Below are 17,368 nucleotides of genomic sequence, written 5' to 3'. Positions count from 1 at the left end.
AAGCTCCCTGCGTGTGTCTGATTGTGACTGTAGTGTGGGTCTGGGGCTTTGTGTGCGTGGCTGTGACCTTCCGTGGTTGTGTGTGTGTAATGTATCTCATCCCATCAGACCTATGCATGTCTGATTGTGACTTTGCAGTGTGTGTACATGTGTCTCAGTCTCCTAGTGTGCAGACAGCTGTGATCCTCCTTGGCTGTGTGCGTATTTATCTGGGAGACCATCTGTGGTTCCAAGTGTCACTGTAAGTTGCCTGTGTGTTCAGTTGTGACTTTGTAGTGTGTGTGTGCATGTGTCAGGCTCTCTTTGTTTGCTGCTATGATCCTCTGCCTCTGTGTGCTTATAATTTGCCTCTGAACCTGTTAGCTCTGTGTGCAAATGTAAGTCACCTGTGTGTGTCCATGTGTGACATTATTGTGTGTCTGGGTCTCATTGAGTTGACTGAAACCCTCGGGGGTTGTACCTTTTATCTATTTCTGGTTCCATCTTTGTGTGAAAGTTCCTGTGTGTGTCCCTTCATGACATTGTTGTATGTGCCTGGGCTTCCATGTGAGCAGCTGGGACCCTCTGGGGCTTTGTGTGAGTGAAAGAGAGACCCCTTGTGGCTCATAGTGAGCCTGGGACCCTTCCTCCTGAGACCTTGGGTGTACCCTTGACTCTCCAGAGCAATAATAGTAACTGATGTTGTTCCCCTGTTACCGTTTATAAAGCATGTCCCATGCATGGTTTCAGTACCTGGCCACTGTGTTGTCGAGTTGTGTCCACGACCTCCGGGGACTGCATTTTTCCCAAGTCCTTCATGGCTGTGTGAGTGTCAGGGCTCTCTGTCAGTCAGCGACAGCAGCTGTCATGTCCATCCCTTGCCACGTAAGAGCAGGTCTTTGCTCTGGCTTCCCCTCCAGATGGGGAACGCCATGAGAGCTGAGCTGACCCTAGACTTCATTTACCTGGGTTGTGCACGTGTTAGCTGGGGTCCTCTGTGACTGTTCTTTAACTGTGTGGCTCTCTCTGTAACTGTGGAAATGTTACTTGCTTTCAAGTCTCCTCTGAGACTTTCTTGTGTCCGTATGTGTGAATGTACCTGGGACTTTGCATGGTTTTCTGTTTCTGTGACCCTCTGCAGCTGCGTGTGTGTTGTGCATGCGTGCATGTGCATGTGTGTGTAACTTCTGAGACTTTGTGTGTGGCTGTAGCATCCTTGTGTGTGATTGTGCTGGGACTCTGTGGCTTTGTGTGTGACTGTAATATACCTGTGATATAGGGGAGACATCTTACAACTGTGGGGAACTGCAGTTTGCCTGTGACAGTGGCTGTGTGTGAGCCACGTCGAGGTTCCCTTTTGTGCACACCTGTGTAGGCCTCTGCCCCTCTCTGACCAGAGGGCGTTGTTGGCCTCTTTCGGCCGGGAAACCGGAGGTGAGGTGTCTGCAGTGACAAAACCCCATTCTCTTCCAAGTCCCTGAGCCATGTCACGGTGTCGGGCTCCTCCCTTCCCTCTGCTGCAGCCTGCCTGGTTGGGCAGCCTCCGGGCTGTCAGGCTTGAGCACTTCCTCTTTGTCCTGCCAAGGAGCAAGGTCTGGGGGTGCAGGCTGTGCCCTGTCTGTGCGTGTCGGACTTGTCTGCTAGGCGCCCTCCCCTAGACCTGAGGCTGCAGGAGAGTAGGATAGGTGGATGAGGGGTCTGCATTTCGGGCTAGAGAGGCAGGAAGATGAGGCAGGGGAGGAATGTGGTCACCCCTCCTTTAAACCCTTCCCGAGCTCACCAGGCTCGTCAGGGTGAAATCCGAACACCTGCTCAGGGCCCAGAGGGCCTGCAGGTGGGCCTGTGGCCTCCTGTCCTCCTTCCCCCAGCCCCACTGGCCACCTTGCTCCTCCTCCGACCCGCCAAACTCAGTCCTGTGCCGGAACTCTCGGTTCCTGCCCCTAAAACACTCTTCCCCGGCCTTTGCCAGATCTGCTCCTTGTCCTTTGGGCTCAGCTCAAGTGTGCCCTGCACACCGACCCACTTAGTCCTCCTTATCTCCGTGGTCCTCAAACTTGAACATGCATTAGAGCCTCCCGGGCCCCACCCACACTTGCTGATTCAGGAGGTCTGCGGTAGGTTCCGGACTCTGCATTTCGGACAGCTTCCAGGCACTGCTGATGCTGCCCCTGTGAGCAGCGCTGCCTCACAGCACTGACCGGCGTCTGAGATTATCATCCTTATTTACATGATCTCTTACTGATCGTCTCTGTTCCCCCATCAGAATGTCAGGTCCCTGCCCACAGGTGTTGCATCTGTCTTGCCCACTTCTGTGTCCCCAGTGCCTGGCGCAGGGCGGGTGCTCCGTGTGCACTGAGAGGGTGACTGACTGGAGTTGGTGTGCGTTTGGGCTCCACATACCAGGCTGAGGTGATTGTGCAGGGGTCAGCCTGGCACCTCGGCAGCAAGTGCTCCATCTTAGTCTGGAAGTCCCTAATCAACCAGAGCACCTTCCACGTGGTGGGCTCTATGTATGTATGTCCTCCAGACAATCCTGGGAGGTGGATACTGCTGTTATCCCCAGTATACTCAAGAAGAAACCGAGGCACAGAAAGGTTCAGACACTTGCCCAATGTCACAGGGAAGTGGTCCAGCTGAGCTCTGCAGCAGCCTCAGCCTGCGGAGGGTTGGGCCAGTGGTATACTTGGTGGAATCCAAGTTTGGAGGGTGGGGGGCACGGGGGGGCGTCAATCACTCATTCAGTCCACAGGGGCAAAAGCTTGCAGAGCACCTGCTGTGCACCAGGCCTCATTCTAGGCAATGAGGTGCATCTGGGAACAAAACCCCCTTCCCCTGTGAAGTGCACCTCCTGGTGTGGGAGGGGAGAGAGATGAAGAGGGAGGGGGCTCGGGAGAGGGGAATGTGGTTTACGTGGAGGGGCGAGGGAAGGTATCTTGGAGAACTGACCCCTGAGCAGAGGCGATGAGGACCTTGCCTTCACCTGGAGTCGAATGCAGCGTGGGGGGCGGGGGGAGAACTCAGCCAGGAGGTCCCTGACCTGAGCAGGGAGGAGGCTACTGCGGTGTCCAGGAGGGGGGAGCACGGAGGCTGGGCCAGGGCGCTGGAGCAGGGGGAGGTGGGCCAAATAGAAATAATGGAGATAGATTTTAGAGCTGGACCATGTGGGACTTGCTAATAGAGTAAAAATGAGGGGTGAGTAGGAAAGAAGACGCGCTTAGGTTTTTAGCTCAAGCCACTGAGTGGAAAGTGGTTGTTCAATAAATGTTTATTGTATGAATGAATTAATAAGTTAATTTTAAGACCAGCAGGCATTACTGAGAGCTCACTGTGTGCCAGGCTCTGTTAGAAGCCCTTTACATGTACTGATTTGTTTAACCCTCCAGACACCTAGAAGAGGACATGCATTTCTCACCCTTGGATTACAGATGAACTGACTGAGGCCCGGGGAGCTAGGGGGCCTGCTCTGGGTCACATGGCTAGGAAGTGGAGCAGGGTGGGTAGGTGGGGATCAATGGGCTGATGGGTGGGCCCCCCACGCCGGCCTGTCCTCCGCCCACCCCAGCCTGTTTTTCCCCACAATGCCTCTCTTCCTGTTCCCCCAGCACCACCCCGCACTCTGGCCGGAGCACGCCAAGCAGCTCCCCATCTCTCCGTAAGCGGCTTCAGCTCTTGCCGCCAAGCCGACCCCCACCTGAGCCGGAACCGGGCACCATGGTGGAGAAGGGGTCAGATAGCTCCTCCGAGAAGGGTGGGGTGACCGGGACACCCAGCACCCAGAGCCTGGGCAGCCGGAACTTCATCCGCAACAGCAAGGTCGGTTGGTGCAAGCCCAGGTGGGGTGGGGGGAGGGGGGGGAGGGCAGGGGCATCCCGAGGCTCATTCTGACTCCATTCCTTTCTCTTACAGAAGATGCAGAGCTGGTACAGTGTAAGTATCGGGGCAGGGGGCCTTGCTGGAGGGATGAGAGGGAGGGGGACAGGTGCTGGGCCAGGGGCCCCTGGCTGCAGTAGTCATGGAGTGGGTGCTGGGGTCAGCAGACCTGGGGGTCACATCCTGTGCTGCTACTTACATGCTCTGTGACCTTGAGTGAGTTGCTTAACCTCTCTGGGTTTCTCTCTCCTTGAGAAACAGTTCTGACCTTACTAGACTGAAGGGAACATTCACTGAGAGTCAGTGATACTGGTGGGTACGTGGTACAGGACCTGGCTTAGGTAGCAATCAGTAAATGGCTCTCGTTATGGTTACTCTTGCGTTACAGGCAGTAAGAGCCAGAAGTGAGCTAGACACTGAAGCCTCAGAGAGGCTCCTCCCAGGCTGAGGAGACCGAGGGGTGCTGGGAGCTTTGGGGGACAGAATTAGGGGTGTGGCCCCCTGTCCCAGTTCTCATCTCCCAAACTTCCCCCAGATGCTGAGCCCCACGTACAAGCAGCGGAATGAGGACTTCCGTAAACTGTTCAGCAAGCTCCCTGAAGCCGAACGCCTCATTGTGGGTGAGTCACTGCCAGCCAGACCCGGGGCTCCCAGCTCTGCCCTCCTGACCCTCCCGCATGTGCCGGCCCAGCGGCCAGGACAGCCGTGTGACTCGGGTGTCTGCCCGTCTCTCCCCTCGGCCGCCTCAGATTACTCCTGTGCCTTGCAGCGCGAGATCCTCCTCCAGGGCCGCCTCTATCTCTCCGAGAACTGGATCTGCTTCTACAGCAACATCTTCCGCTGGGAGACAACAGTGAGCTGACCAACCTGGGACGAGGAGGGGCCCCAGGGCAGGCAAGGCCCTGGCCCCTTCTGACCTGTCTTTTGTCCTCAGATTTCCATCCAGTTGAAGGAAGTGACGTGTCTGAAGAAGGAAAAGACGGCCAAATTGATCCCCAACGCCATCCAGATCTGCACAGAGAATGAGAAGGTGAGCGAGAGGACCAGCAGACAGGGGCCCCGGGGTTCCCGATCTTCACCGGCTCCTCTCTCCTTCCAACCACCCAGAGCCCTGTTGACTCAGCACCCAGCTTCTCTCATCTTCCCTTTCTCTTTATTCTCCCGGCCTCAGCGTGGGCTCCTGTAGTCTCTGACCCGGACTCCTGCAGTCTGCTCCTGTCTCAGGCCCTGCAGTCTGTCCCCTGAAACAGCTGCTCAGGGATAGTATTAACAGAAAAATTCTATCAGCTCAGAGGCCTCCTCCACCGGGAAGCCTTCCCTGATGCTCCATGTATCATGATTATTGCCTCAGGGTCCAAGAGGGCTGCCTCACACCAGTGGCCCAGATGGGACTGGAGAAGGAAATGGGGCGGGAAGACTTCAAGCAGACTTCCCTTTGTGTTTTCTTGGCCAAAAGGGGATCCGTTGGCCACCCACTGCGGGCATAGGAGACTGGGAATGTGCCTTGGGCTTCCCCCAAGCAGCCCAGCCAGTCTGGGCTGACCCTGTCTCCCGCCCTGGACTGTGAGCCCTGGGGCCAGGGCCGGGGGCCATCTCCTCATCGTGGTGACTCCAGGGTCATCTAGTGCTGGGCTGGGCACGTGAAGGGATGAATGAATACATACATCAGCATGGAGAGGCGGGAACAGGGTGCAGCAGGTGGAGCTTTCTCCTCCCTCCAGCCTTGTCTCTCCCCCAGGGCTCACACCCCTCTCTCTTCTGCAGCATTTCTTCACCTCCTTTGGGGCCCGAGATCGCTGCTTCCTCCTCATCTTCCGCCTCTGGCAGAACGCACTGATTGAAAAGGTGGGCCTGGGCGAATCCTGGCGGGCGGGGCTAGGGGGAGGGCTTGGTGGGGGGACCATGGAGCCAGGGATGTCAGGACTCGGGGAACTGGAGGACCCCTCCAGCTCTTCTCCATGGGCACCAGACCCAATGTGTCTGCAGCTCTTCCATAGGCCCCCAGAGGGGGCTGCCATGGGCTCCGGTGCCACACCTTGCCCGTGAGAAATGCGTACTCACGACCCCTTAGTCACCACCTGCAAATCAAAAATGCTCTGAAGATGGGGAGGTTTTTGGTAAAGCAAAACCTAACTTGAGGTGACACGGTTTACAGTCCCTATCAGCACTGTCTAACAGAGTTTTGTGCTGTGCTGTCGGTATGGTAGCCGCTGGCCACACATGCCTGTTGAACTCTTGAAACCTGGCTAGTGTGACTGAGCATCTGCATTTTTAATTTAATTTCAGTTTTAATTAATTTAAACTTAAAACACCACGTGCGCTTCTTGTATAACACAGGTCTGTATTTATCTCAATTAATGGGACTTTTCATATGTTTCAGGACCAAAAAATAATAATATGAATGACTGGGGTAAATCTTAAATACGGTTGTGATTCAGTATAATATTATAGTATCCAGTATAGAATATACCAGTGATTCTCAAACTCTGTAGTTTCAGGAATCCTTTACACTCTTTAAAATAATTATAGACTCCAAAAAGCTTCTGTTTAAGTAGAGTACATCTATCAGTATATACTGTATTAGAAATTGAAACTGGGAAAAATTTTTTTTGAAGTGTTCAAAGTTTGAGAAAGGAACAGAAAAAGGGCAGGCTTGGGAGAGGTAGTGGTGCAGTGGGTCAGTGGAAAGGCCTCCCACAGAGAGTAAGTTTTTCAATGCGTCTTTTTTTTTTTTCTTTAATTTTTTGGCCTCGCTGCGTGGCATGTGGCATCTTAGCTCCCCATCCAGGGATTGAACCCGTGCCCCCCTGCAGTGGAAGCACGGAGTCTTAACCACTGGACCACCAGGGATGTCCCGAAACTGGGAAATTTTTAAACACAAGATACACAAACACGCATTACATTAGCCACCAGAACAATGATAACATCACATAGTCTCTGGAAAACTCCACTGTACACTCATGAGAGAATAAAAGTGAAAAAGGCAAGTGATATACTACTAGTAACGCTTATCATACTTATGAAAATAATTTTGCCCTCATGGATTCCCTAAAAGCATCTAGGGGATACCCAGAAATCCTTGGACCACGCTTTGAGAACCTCTGGTATACACTGTACTTACTGGATCCTAAATATAATATAGGTATTTTTAGTGCTGTATTATAGTATAGGCAGTGTATTATCTTTCTTAAATCCCCAAATTTCTTAAGTTTGAATCAAGTCTTACCTCAAAGATTTTGAGTAAGGAATTTTCAGACTTTTACTTTTCACATTCTGATAGTCTACTATGGGCCAGCCCTGAGGGGGCTCTCCTGGAATGCCTACTGTGGTTGCATGAGTTTATGTAGCATGCATTCAGCTGCAAGTAGCTGAAAACCCAACCAGACAGTGGTTTAAACAGATACTGAATTACTTCAGTTAATAATAATAATAGCTAACACTTAACAGAGCTAGTGGGTGCGAGGAACTGTTCGGAGCTCTCCATTAATTCACTTATTTAACCATCACAGCCACCCTTCAGGGCAGTGTGGTTAGTATCTTTATTTCACCAGTGAAGCACAGAGGGAAAGCCTTGTCCATGGGCACATATGCTTTTCTGTGGCAGAGCTGGGATTCTGACCCATTACAGTCAGGCTCTGGAGTCCACTTAATCACACTGATGCCCATGTAACAAGAGGTCTGGAGGCAGGCAATCCAGGGTAGATTTGAGGACTCCCTATGTCATCAAGGACCTAAGCTCTTGTCCATTATTCCACACCATCGTCCTTCTGCATATTGATGTTTTGTCCACATGCTTGTTGCCTCATGGTTGCAGGTGGCTGCTACAGCTCTAGATGTCATGCCCTCAGTTAAGTGTCCCAAATATGAAAGAAGAAAGGGATGGATGGAAAGTGGGCATTCCTTTATCAGGAAGGGAAAGCCTCCTTTAGCAGACTTTTCCTTGTATTTCTTTGGCTAAAACTTGGTCGCATGATCACCCTTGGTTTCACAGGAAGCTGGGTATGTGGCAAAGGAAAAATGCGTTGATATAAGCCAGTTATAATTCCCTGGGGCTGGGGAAGATTTTCACCCCAAACAAATCAGGGTTCTGCTGGCAGGAAGGGAGCATGGATAGATGTCAGGTAGGCATCACACAGTGTCTGCTACTGCTGGCTTGTAGCACCTCGGAAGGCCCAAACCCACTCCTCCAGCAGGGCTGCACTCACTTCCTGTCTTCAGGGACAGCTCTAGCTATGGCCATCCTCAGGGGCGAGAGCACTGGAGCAGGAGCCCGAGGAAGGGACAGTGCAGTGTCAAAGTCTCTGAGGAGGGCAAGGGCAGCCAGACTGCTGGGGATGGAGTTCAGCCCCATCACCAAGTGCGAGTCACTGAACCCCATTGGTCAGATGGGGACCATCCCTCCTTCACAGCACCCGAGCTGGGCCTAGAATAAGAGCTTGGAAACGTCAGCTCGTGTGAGGCAGTGCAGTCCAGTGGTTAGCGCCAGGGCTAGACCAGCCCCCCTGGGATCACATCTCAACACTGCCACTTCCTAATTGGATGACATTACCCACCTCTGTGCCTCAGTGTCATTATCTTACAGTGATGACAATATTAGCACCTACTTTACAGAATGGTTTTGAAGGATTGTTGAGTTAGCATGCATAAAGGGTTAGAAGAATGCCTGGCACATGGTAACAGCTCAGTGGATGTCAGCTGCTGCTACTATTATTCCTGTTAGTATCTCATCAGCATCATCCAGCCACTCCTGCCATGGGTAGCTTCTGAGGACACCTGGGAAAGTAGTTGGGGGCAGGACAGCATGGCAGGTGGGAGCATTGGCTCTGGAGTCTGGCTGGGTTTGAGCCCCAGAGTTGACCTCAAGCACGAGTTCTCCACCCTGGGCCTCATATTCTCTGTAAAACTGGGAACTTTAACCTGTGGCTATGGAAGTATTGTGAGGACATAAGGGAGAATTTCTGAGCACACTGGCTCCTATGCGATGGGGTGCGAAGTGAGATTGGGAGAGGTCTGGGATGGGAGGTCATGCTCCCCCTTGTGGACACCAGGGGAACTGCTGAGGCTGAGGGCTGGTGGGCGCGGGTGGAAGGGCTCTGGCCCTGATAAGGTGGAGGCCAACCTAACTGTCCTGCCTGCCCAGTCGCTGAGTCCCCGAGAGCTCTGGCACCTGGTGCATCAGTGCTACGGCTCAGAGCTGGGCCTCACCAGCGAGGATGAAGACTATGTCTGCCCCTTGCAGCTGAATGGTCTAGGGTGAGTCGGTGGCTGGAGGCTGGTTCCGGGGGTTGGGAGGAGACAGCAGGGGCTGCGTGCAGAGCTCCTGGAGTCCTGGGTGGACTGAGGTGGGGGTACAAAGTCTGGGAGACCGGGAGGGTGTGTGGGGTCTCAAAGATACAGCGGTCTCACTCCCTCTCTTTCTCCGTAGGAGCCCCAAGGAAGTGGGAGATGTAATCGCCCTGAGCGACATCACCTCCTCAGGGGCAGCTGACCACAGCCAGGAGCCAAGCCCGGCAGGTTCGCGCCGTGGCCGCATCACCCCCAGCCTTTCCCGGGCCAGCAGTGACGCAGACCACGGGGTGAGCAGGCGCATGGAGGAGCGAGGAGGGTGCTGGGTGGTGTCGGGGAGAGAGAGGGACAGACTGTCAGATTGAGGGGGACAGGGAGGGAATGGACAGAGAAGAGGTGGATGGAGGGGTAGGTGACGGGATGGATGCAGGGACGGGATGGAGCTGGGAAGGTGGGCAAGGAGACTAGGCACAGGTAGGGAAAGAGAGAGACGGGCAAAGATGGGACAGGTAGATAGATGGGAAGCGGGAGAGACAGAGGAGCCGAGAGGGCTGGCTGGCTGGCTGAGGTTGGATACAAACAGATAAGGCATGGATAGGACAGGCGTAAGAAAGCTCATGGCCCAGGCATCCAAGCCAGGCCTGGCTGAGAGGCTGAGAGAAGTCCTCGTCCGGGTGGCCCCAGGGCCCCTCGTAGCTCAGCTGTGAGCTACGCATGACCTCCCCAGCATTGGTTTTCCTACAGTCTCGAAGCCTTCTGATGGATGTGGGTACACAAGGGGCCCTTAGGCTGGGACAAGGCCGGATTAAGCTTTTCTCTGCAGGCAGAGGAGGACAAGGAAGAGCAGACAGACAGCCAGCCAGACGCCTCCTCCAGCCAGACAGTGACCCCGGTGGCTGAACCCCCGAGCTCAGAGCCCACCCCACCTGACGGGCCTGGCTCCCTGGGCCCCTTGGATCTGCTGCCCAGTGAGGAGCTGTTGACAGACACAAGTAACTCCTCCTCATCCACGGGGGAGGAAGGTGAGGCAGGTGGCCGATTCGTTTGCTTTGGGTACACGTGACAAACCTCACTCACGTGGGCTGCACCGAGAGATTCGCTGGCTCATGGGACCGAAAAGTCCACGGGGTAGGCAGATAAGATAAGGTGTTTAAATGGTGTTGTTAGAAATCTGTCCATATTTAGCTCTGCTTTGCAGGCAGCTTAGCAGGGTGGATAGGAGTATAGACTCTGAAGCCAGATTGCTGGGGCTCAAATCCTGGCCACACTGCTTCCTAGCTGTGTGACTTGGGCAAATTATTCAACTTCTCTGAGCCTTATTTTCCTCATCTAAAAATTTTCCTCACCTGGGGTTAGCAATAATACTACCCACCTCATAGTGTTGTCATTGAGAGAATTAAATGTTTTAATACAGGTGAAGTGTTTGGGCCAGTTAGTAAGTGTTGGCTGTTATCATATCATCATCATCATCATCATCATTTCCATTTCTCTATGCCAACTTTATTCTCAGATAGCTACTACTCTTGTGGCAGAAAGAGCCCCAGCCCTGCCCCAGACAAACCTAGCAGAGAGAAAGCATGCTTTTCCCAGTGGCTGCACCAAAAGCTCTAGGGTTGGCTCTGACTGGAGAGCAAGCCCACCCCTGAGCCCATCACTGTGGCTGCTGGCCTGGCTTGGGACACACACACACACACCCATCCACCCACCCCTGAACCAATCACTGGGGCCGAAAGCTCAAGCTAACGAGCAGGTCCCCCCCGTCATCGCTGGGACTGCAGGTGCGTGAGCCTAGGTGTGTGCTCCGCCTTGAACCCATGGTGGTAGCTCTGATTGCCTGGGCTTGGGGCACACACCCACCCTAAAGCCATCCTGTGGTGGAGGGGGCTGAGTAGCTCCGTGTCTGTGTCTGCTCTGGTCCAGGAGGATGGGGCTGCCCAGGCACCCCACAAGGCCTGGGAGTTGGGAGGAGCGGTCACTCAGAGGGAAACCGAGGAACGCAGGCAGCCTCACCCCCTGTCCTTCTCTGTCGCCCAGCCGACCTGGCAGCCCTCCTTCCCGACCTCTCCGGTCGTCTCCTCATCAACTCCGTCTTCCACGTGGGTGCCGAGCGGCTCCAGCAGATGCTCTTCTCAGACTCGGCCTTCCTGCAGGGCTTCCTGCAGCAGTGCAAGTTCACAGGTCAGGGGCCGAGGTGACCAAGGGACACGGGAGGGGGTGAGGAGGAGCAGGCCAGGAGGCGGGCAGGCACCGCTGTGCAGATCAGGTGTGGCAGGCCGGGGAGTTGAAAGCAGCGTCTGTGAGGCCAGAGGGGCTCCGCCTCTTACTAGCTGAGTGGCCTTGGGCCAGGTGCGGACCCTCTCTGTGCCTCGGTTTCTTTGTGTGATGCGGGTGTGATACTAGTTACCTGCCTTGTCAGGGTCTCATGAGAACTAAGTGAGTTAATACTAGAAAAGTGCCTAGAACAGTAGCAGATAGTAAGCATTTAATAAATACGAGTTAATGGGCACTCTATCAGGCCCGTGCAGAGACCAGGACAGATGAATTCCAGAATCTAGTGAGAACAGCAGTAAACAGCTACTCACGCAGATAAGTGTGTGTGTCAGAGAGGTGGCTGTGGTCTGGGGGGTATTAGGAAAGGCTGCTGGAAGGATGTGACATTGAAACTAAGGCCTGAAGGAGGAACTTTCTTAGGGAAAGTGGAGGAGGTGGGAGAGAGGAATCCAGGAGGCCAGCAGGGTACCTGCAAAGATCCTGAGGCTGGAGGCTGGCACTGGGAGAAGCCCCCTGCGGCTGGGCCCCTGTGGCCAGGTGTGGAGAGGGGAAGCCACAGCACCGGGGGTGGGGGGGGTGCAGAGGCCTGACCAGGGGACTAGCAGGGAGCTCGGGAGGCTGCAAAAGAGATTCAAGTTGGGGAGGGCCTACTCAGATGGTAGTTTTCTCTGTTTCTTTTTTCTGTATTGATGAAAATGAACCACGTGGAATCCCCTGCAGAATGAGTAAGACTATGCCTTGTGTTGGGGGCACTTGAGTCCCCCAAAACTATGCTTATATCCTGGAGAGACTGGCACATCAGACTGAGGAGCTCAGACTCTGTCTGGCAGTACTGGGGAGCCATGGAGTGTTGTAGACAGATAAGGGACAGGGTCAGGTTTGGCTTTAAGAAGCTACCGCTGGACCAGAGGTTGAGACTGAGGCCAGGAGCTCAGGGGGAGGCTGAAGAGGGGCCCTGGACAGACAAGGATGGGCTGAACTAGGACAGTGCTCAGGCGGTCAGTGAATAGACGGGGAGGGAGTGTCCAGGACGAGGCTCAGGGCTCTGCAGGAAGCCTGGAGGACAGTGGGGCGAGGAGGGATGTGTTTGAGGAGATGCTGAGGCCAGTGGGTGTGAGGGGCCCTGGGGACTTCCAGGGGAAGGTGTTCAAGAGGTCGCAGGACCCTAGGTCTGAGGCTCAGGGGAGAAGCCAGGACTGGTAAAGAGAGGAGACTGGGGCTGCAGGAGTAGAGGAGGTGGCTCAGGAGGGCTGAGAAATGTAGGCAGGAGAGAGGTCCCAGCTCTGAGGATCATCAACATCTGAAGTTTTAGGCGTCCAGAGGGAAGATGGGGCAGACACCGGGGTGGGGGCAGGGAGGAGGCCCAGGTTTGGAGGCAAGTCCCCAGAGAACTGGAACCTTCCAGAAAGGCTGAGTCTCCTACAGCCTGTGGTCAAAGGACTGGAGAATGGTGTCTTCATTCTGCCCCTCCATCCTCCAGACGTGACCTTGAGCCCCTGGAGCGGGGACAGCAAGTGCCACCAGCGCCGAGTGCTGACCTACACCATTCCCATCAGCAACCCGCTGGGGCCCAAGAGCGCCTCTGTGGTGGAGACACAGGTGTGCCCGGCAGGGTGGCCAGCGGGTGGGGTGGCCGGGGGCCAGGGTGGGGGCCATCGCACTGACTCCCCGTTCCTCCCTTGGCCCCGCAGACGCTGTTCCGGCACGGCCCGCAGGCAGGCGGGTGTGTGGTGGACTCGGAGGTGCTGACGCAGGGCATTCCTTACCAAGACTACTTCTACACTGCCCACCGCTACTGCATCCTGGGCCTTGCCCGGAACAAGGCCCGCCTCCGGTGAGCAGCGGCCCGGCCCCTCCACCTGACCCGCTGATGGTCCCAGGGCCCCTGCCCCAGTCTCCCCACCCCGAGTCAGCTGCAGAATGTTGGTTGCCACCGTGGCAGGTGAGCAGAAGTCAGGAACACCCCGAGGTGTTTGGCCTGAGCCACCAGAAGGATGGAGCCGCCATTGACTGGGAGGGGAAGGTGGGGAGGGGCAGGTTTGGGGGAAGATCGGAGCTCAGCTTGGGACTTGCTGAGATGTCTCTTAGAAGCCCGTGTGGAGTTGGACGCAGCAGCAAGATGGAAGGGGTTCGAGGGTGAGGTGTAGGCTAGGATGGCAGTCTGGGTGGGCAGTGCTGGGGCAGCTCCAAAGGCGGGAGACCTGCCAAGGTAGTGGGTGTGGACAGAGAAGGGGCTGCGGGCTGAGTGGGCTGGTGAGTGGGGATCACAGGGAACCCTTGGGGGGCGTCTGTTTTGTCTGTGGGTGACAAGGGGCCCTCTCTGAATCGGGAGGGAAGGCTGCCCCCGGGAATGGGACAGCAAGGCTGGAGTCAGACCCTGACCCCCTCACCCCTTCCCCGACCCCAGAGTGTCCTCCGAGATCCGCTATCGGAAGCAGCCCTGGAGCCTTGTGAAGTCTCTCATTGAGAAGAACTCGTGGAGCGGCATCGAAGATTACTTCCACCACCTGGGTAGGGGACAGGGGTCCGGCCAGGGCCACAGACAGGGTCGGGGCCTGGCCGGGTGCAGACATGCAGGGCCCTCTCTCGTGTCTGCAGAGCGAGAGCTCGCCAAGGCTGAGAAGCTGTCTCTGGAGGAAGGCGGGAAGGATGCACGCGGGCTGCTGTCCGGCCTGCGCAGGCGGAAGCGGCCCCTGAGCTGGAGGGGCCACGGTGACGGGCCGCAGCACCCGGACCCTGACCCCTGCGCCCGGGCTGGCATGCACCCCTCAGGTGAGTTCCGTCAGGCCTGGGGGCGGCGGGGGAGGAGCTGGGGGTCCGGGTGGGGTGAGCGGGGATGAGTCTGACTCCGAGTTGCTCCCCCGCAGGCTCCCTCAGCTCCCGCTTCTCGGAACCGCCCGTGGACCAGGGCCCCGGGGCAGGCATCCCCAGTGCCCTGGTTCTCGTCAGCATTGTGTGAGTAAGGGGGCCGGGCTTGGGTGTCAGACAGGCCTGGATCTGCACCCTGGCTGTGTGAGCTTGGGCAAGTGCTTGGCCTCTCTGGGTCTCTGCTTACATGAGAGCACGGGCTCCCCACCCCACAGCAAGGATTAAAGGAGGCAATGTTTGAGATGCGCCCAGTAGGGCTCCTCACGTGGTGTACTGCTCAGTCTGCCGTCTGGGGCGTGTCAGAGGGGCCTGACCTCGTCCCTGGGGCTGGAGGAGCAGGCTCCCAAGGGAGCCGGAATTAGGTGAACCAGGAGAGGTGTGCCAAAGGAGCAGTGTCACTTACACTTCATTACACTTCATTCAGGTGTTCTGTGCCCAGCCCTGAGCTGTGTGATGCGAGGGACACAGTAGCGACCAGCAGCCCTGGGGGAAGACAGACCTGGCTCCAGACCAGAGGGATGGGGTGGTGATGGACGAAACATGGGCGGAGGGGACAGGGAAGCCTTTGGAGGCCAGTGAAGGCTTCCTGCAGGCTGGACAGGTAGGCCGTCAGGGAAGGCTTCCCAGGAAAGCAGAGGACTCTGAGCTGAGACCCCACGGGGATTAGGCAGGGAGACTGACATGCACAGAGGCCGGGGCTAGGGGCAGGGTGCTCTGAGGAAATGGAAATGAGATCCGTGCTCCCCGCGGACCCTGGGCAGTGAGAGGTCGGCCACACGTTCAGCCTCCCTGGGCCTCAGTTTGCCGAGTAACAGCAGTCCAGTGAGGTGCTGTGCGGTGCGCTCAGCTCAGGGCTGCCGCGGTCGGTGGGTGGCCAGGACCGGCTGGGCGGCTCTCATCTCTTTGTCTCCCCCTCTCTGCCTCCTCAGGATCTGTGTGAGGTAGGGTCCTGCGTCCTGCCCTCCCCTCACCTGTGTCTCACCCTCAGCTTCAGCCCCTTGTCCTCACTCGGTGCCCCCAGCTCCCCCAGCGAGGTGGCCTGGAGTAGCAGTTGAGGGCTTAGGCATCAGACAGGCCTGGGTTTGAACCCTGACTTTGCTGCTTATGGACTGTGTGACCCTAGGCATGTCACTCACCCTGTCTGAGTCTTAGTTTCCGCCTCTGAAAAGAGGGCTGATCATGGCTCCCCTTCAAGGTGTGGTCACGTGGGTGACCCCCCACTTGTGGGAGTGTTGGTATCTTGACTCCTGACCTCTGACCCCTCCCCCCCAGCCTCATCGTCCTCATTGCCCTCAACGTCCTCCTCTTTTACCGCCTCTGGTCCCTGGAGAGGACAGCCCACACTTTCGAGTCCTGGCACAGTCTGGCCCTGGCCAAGGGGTGAGTGGGTAGCCCCAGGGAGCTGGGAGCTTGGGCAAGTTGGGGGAGGCCCAGACCTCACTCAGGCCATGTATCCCCCACAGCAAGTTCCCCCAGACAGCCACTGAGTGGGCGGAGATCCTGGCCCTGCAGAAGCAGTTCCACAGCGTCGAGGTGCACAAGTGGAGGCAGATCCTGCGGGCTTCTGTGGAGCTCCTGGACGAGGTGCGGCTCTGGGCTGTGGGGTCCTGCATTCAAATCCCAAGATGTGGCATGTGCATCTGGGCCTCACTTTCCTTCTCTGTTAAATGAGGAAGCCAGTCATAGTCCCTGCCTCCCAGGGTTGCTGGAAAAATCAGTGGGATAGAGGAAAGAATTTATTGATTCTCATCCTGGGAAAAAAGTCCAGGGATGTCCGACTTCAGGCATGGCTGGATCCAGCCACTCAATAGTAGTAAGAATCAGTCTCTCTTACCATCTCTTGACTCTGCCCACCCCCAGGGTTGCCTTTGTTTGGGGCATCCTAGGATGACCAATATGGTACCTACAGTTCCAGGGTAACATCCAAAGGAAAGAGCTCATTCTTACTGGATACTGGGGTCACATTCCCATCCCTGAACCAGTCATAGTGGCCAGGGATAGATGAGGCTTGGTCCCTGAACCCCTCCCCGCCTATGAGGTGACTAAGGGGTCACGTGAGGGTGGGAAAGAGGTTCTCCAAAGGTTATTCGGGTACAACTTAATACTAACAGCAGACACCAATTGAGCCGAGCTGTTCTAAGAGCTAAAATGACCAACTGATTTGTTTCTCATGGCCAGCCTCTGAGGGGTTGCTCTTCTTACCTCCCATCTAATAGACAGGAATGTTGAAGTAGAGGCATTCCCAATGTCGCACAGCAGGGAATAAGAATAGCTAACGCGTACCCAGCACCTCCTGTGTGCCAGGTCCTAGGCGTTCACCCATCAGATCTCTGAATTAATCCTGTGAAGCAGGTATGTTACTGACCCACGTTTCAGCTGAGGGACCTGGGACAGTTAAGGGACTTGCCCAAGGTTACCCAGTAAGTAGCAGAGCCAGGACTTGAATCCAGGCCACCTGGGCCCCTTCCACCTGCTGCCTATGAGAAGTAAAACTGGGTGCAGAATGTCTGGGGTGCAGAGGCACTGGCTGACCTTGGCCTCTCTGGACCTTCCCTAGCTCCTCAGCTGCAGCATGTTGGGGGATGCGTCACCCCTCCCAGCACTCATCCCCCACCCTGCCCACCTCTTCCCCCAGATGAAGTTCTCGCTGGAGAAGCTGCATCAAGGCATCACCATCTCAGACCCTCCCTTCGACTCCCAGCCACGGTCCGACGACAGCTTCTCCTGAGGATACCTGGCCACTCGGCCATCCCCCCAAATGGACAGATGGACACAGAGGCTCGGTGGCCACTGCTGGCTCGGTGTGAGCGCCGGGAACCTCCCGCCCACCCCTCCCAGTGGCCCGGCCAGGGGCCACGCAGACACGGGGACCACAGAACCGAGATGCACTTTAGACCAGCGTGTGTGAGTCCAGCTGCCATCGCCTGTCCCGCCAGGGCACTGGCCCGGCCTTCAGCAGGCCCCCTACTAACTTATTGTGCTCAGCTGGGGTTATGGGGGGCACCTCCTGGGGTGCACGATTCCCTCAGCTCTGGGTTTAATGTATTATATTTATTTGGGGCTGACAGAGCCCCAATAAAGGGTTGGAAATGGC

General features: G+C 56.1%; 1 protein-coding gene across 8 annotated transcripts in view; it reads left to right on the top strand.

Moving 5' to 3' along the window:
• The window catches only part of GRAMD1A (GRAM domain containing 1A), a 23,996-nt gene extending 6,628 nt beyond the window's left edge, over positions 1-17,368 (top strand). For 3 of the 8 annotated variants that reach the window (XM_067019022.1, XM_067019023.1, XM_067019020.1), the window contains exons 2-20: positions 3,363-3,472; positions 3,582-3,792; positions 3,886-3,906; positions 4,385-4,469; positions 4,599-4,702; positions 4,784-4,879; positions 5,614-5,694; positions 8,990-9,102; positions 9,275-9,425; positions 9,959-10,157; positions 11,170-11,313; positions 12,887-13,005; positions 13,098-13,240; positions 13,814-13,917; positions 14,005-14,178; positions 14,274-14,361; positions 15,547-15,654; positions 15,738-15,858; positions 16,910-17,368. In XM_067019022.1, the coding sequence (XP_066875123.1) occupies positions 3,691-3,792; positions 3,886-3,906; positions 4,385-4,469; positions 4,599-4,702; positions 4,784-4,879; positions 5,614-5,694; positions 8,990-9,102; positions 9,275-9,425; positions 9,959-10,157; positions 11,170-11,313; positions 12,887-13,005; positions 13,098-13,240; positions 13,814-13,917; positions 14,005-14,178; positions 14,274-14,361; positions 15,547-15,654; positions 15,738-15,858; positions 16,910-17,002 (2,046 nt within the window). In that variant the 5' untranslated portion in view covers positions 3,363-3,472; positions 3,582-3,690 and the 3' untranslated portion in view covers positions 17,003-17,368. Of the gene's footprint in view, positions 1-3,362; positions 3,477-3,581; positions 3,793-3,885; positions 3,907-4,384; positions 4,470-4,598; positions 4,703-4,783; positions 4,880-5,613; positions 5,695-8,989; positions 9,103-9,274; positions 9,426-9,958; positions 10,158-11,169; positions 11,314-12,886; positions 13,006-13,097; positions 13,241-13,813; positions 13,918-14,004; positions 14,179-14,273; positions 14,362-15,546; positions 15,655-15,737; positions 15,859-16,909 lie in introns of all 8 variants that reach the window. The other 5 variants (XM_059044350.2, XM_067019018.1, XM_059044343.2 and 2 more) reach the window with 2 other exon arrangements.

This window comes from Kogia breviceps, chromosome 18 (genome assembly GCF_026419965.1).
Source record: "Kogia breviceps isolate mKogBre1 chromosome 18, mKogBre1 haplotype 1, whole genome shotgun sequence".
Lineage (NCBI taxonomy): Eukaryota > Metazoa > Chordata > Mammalia > Artiodactyla > Physeteridae > Kogia > Kogia breviceps.
This window is presented reverse-complemented; position numbering and strand designations above follow the sequence as displayed.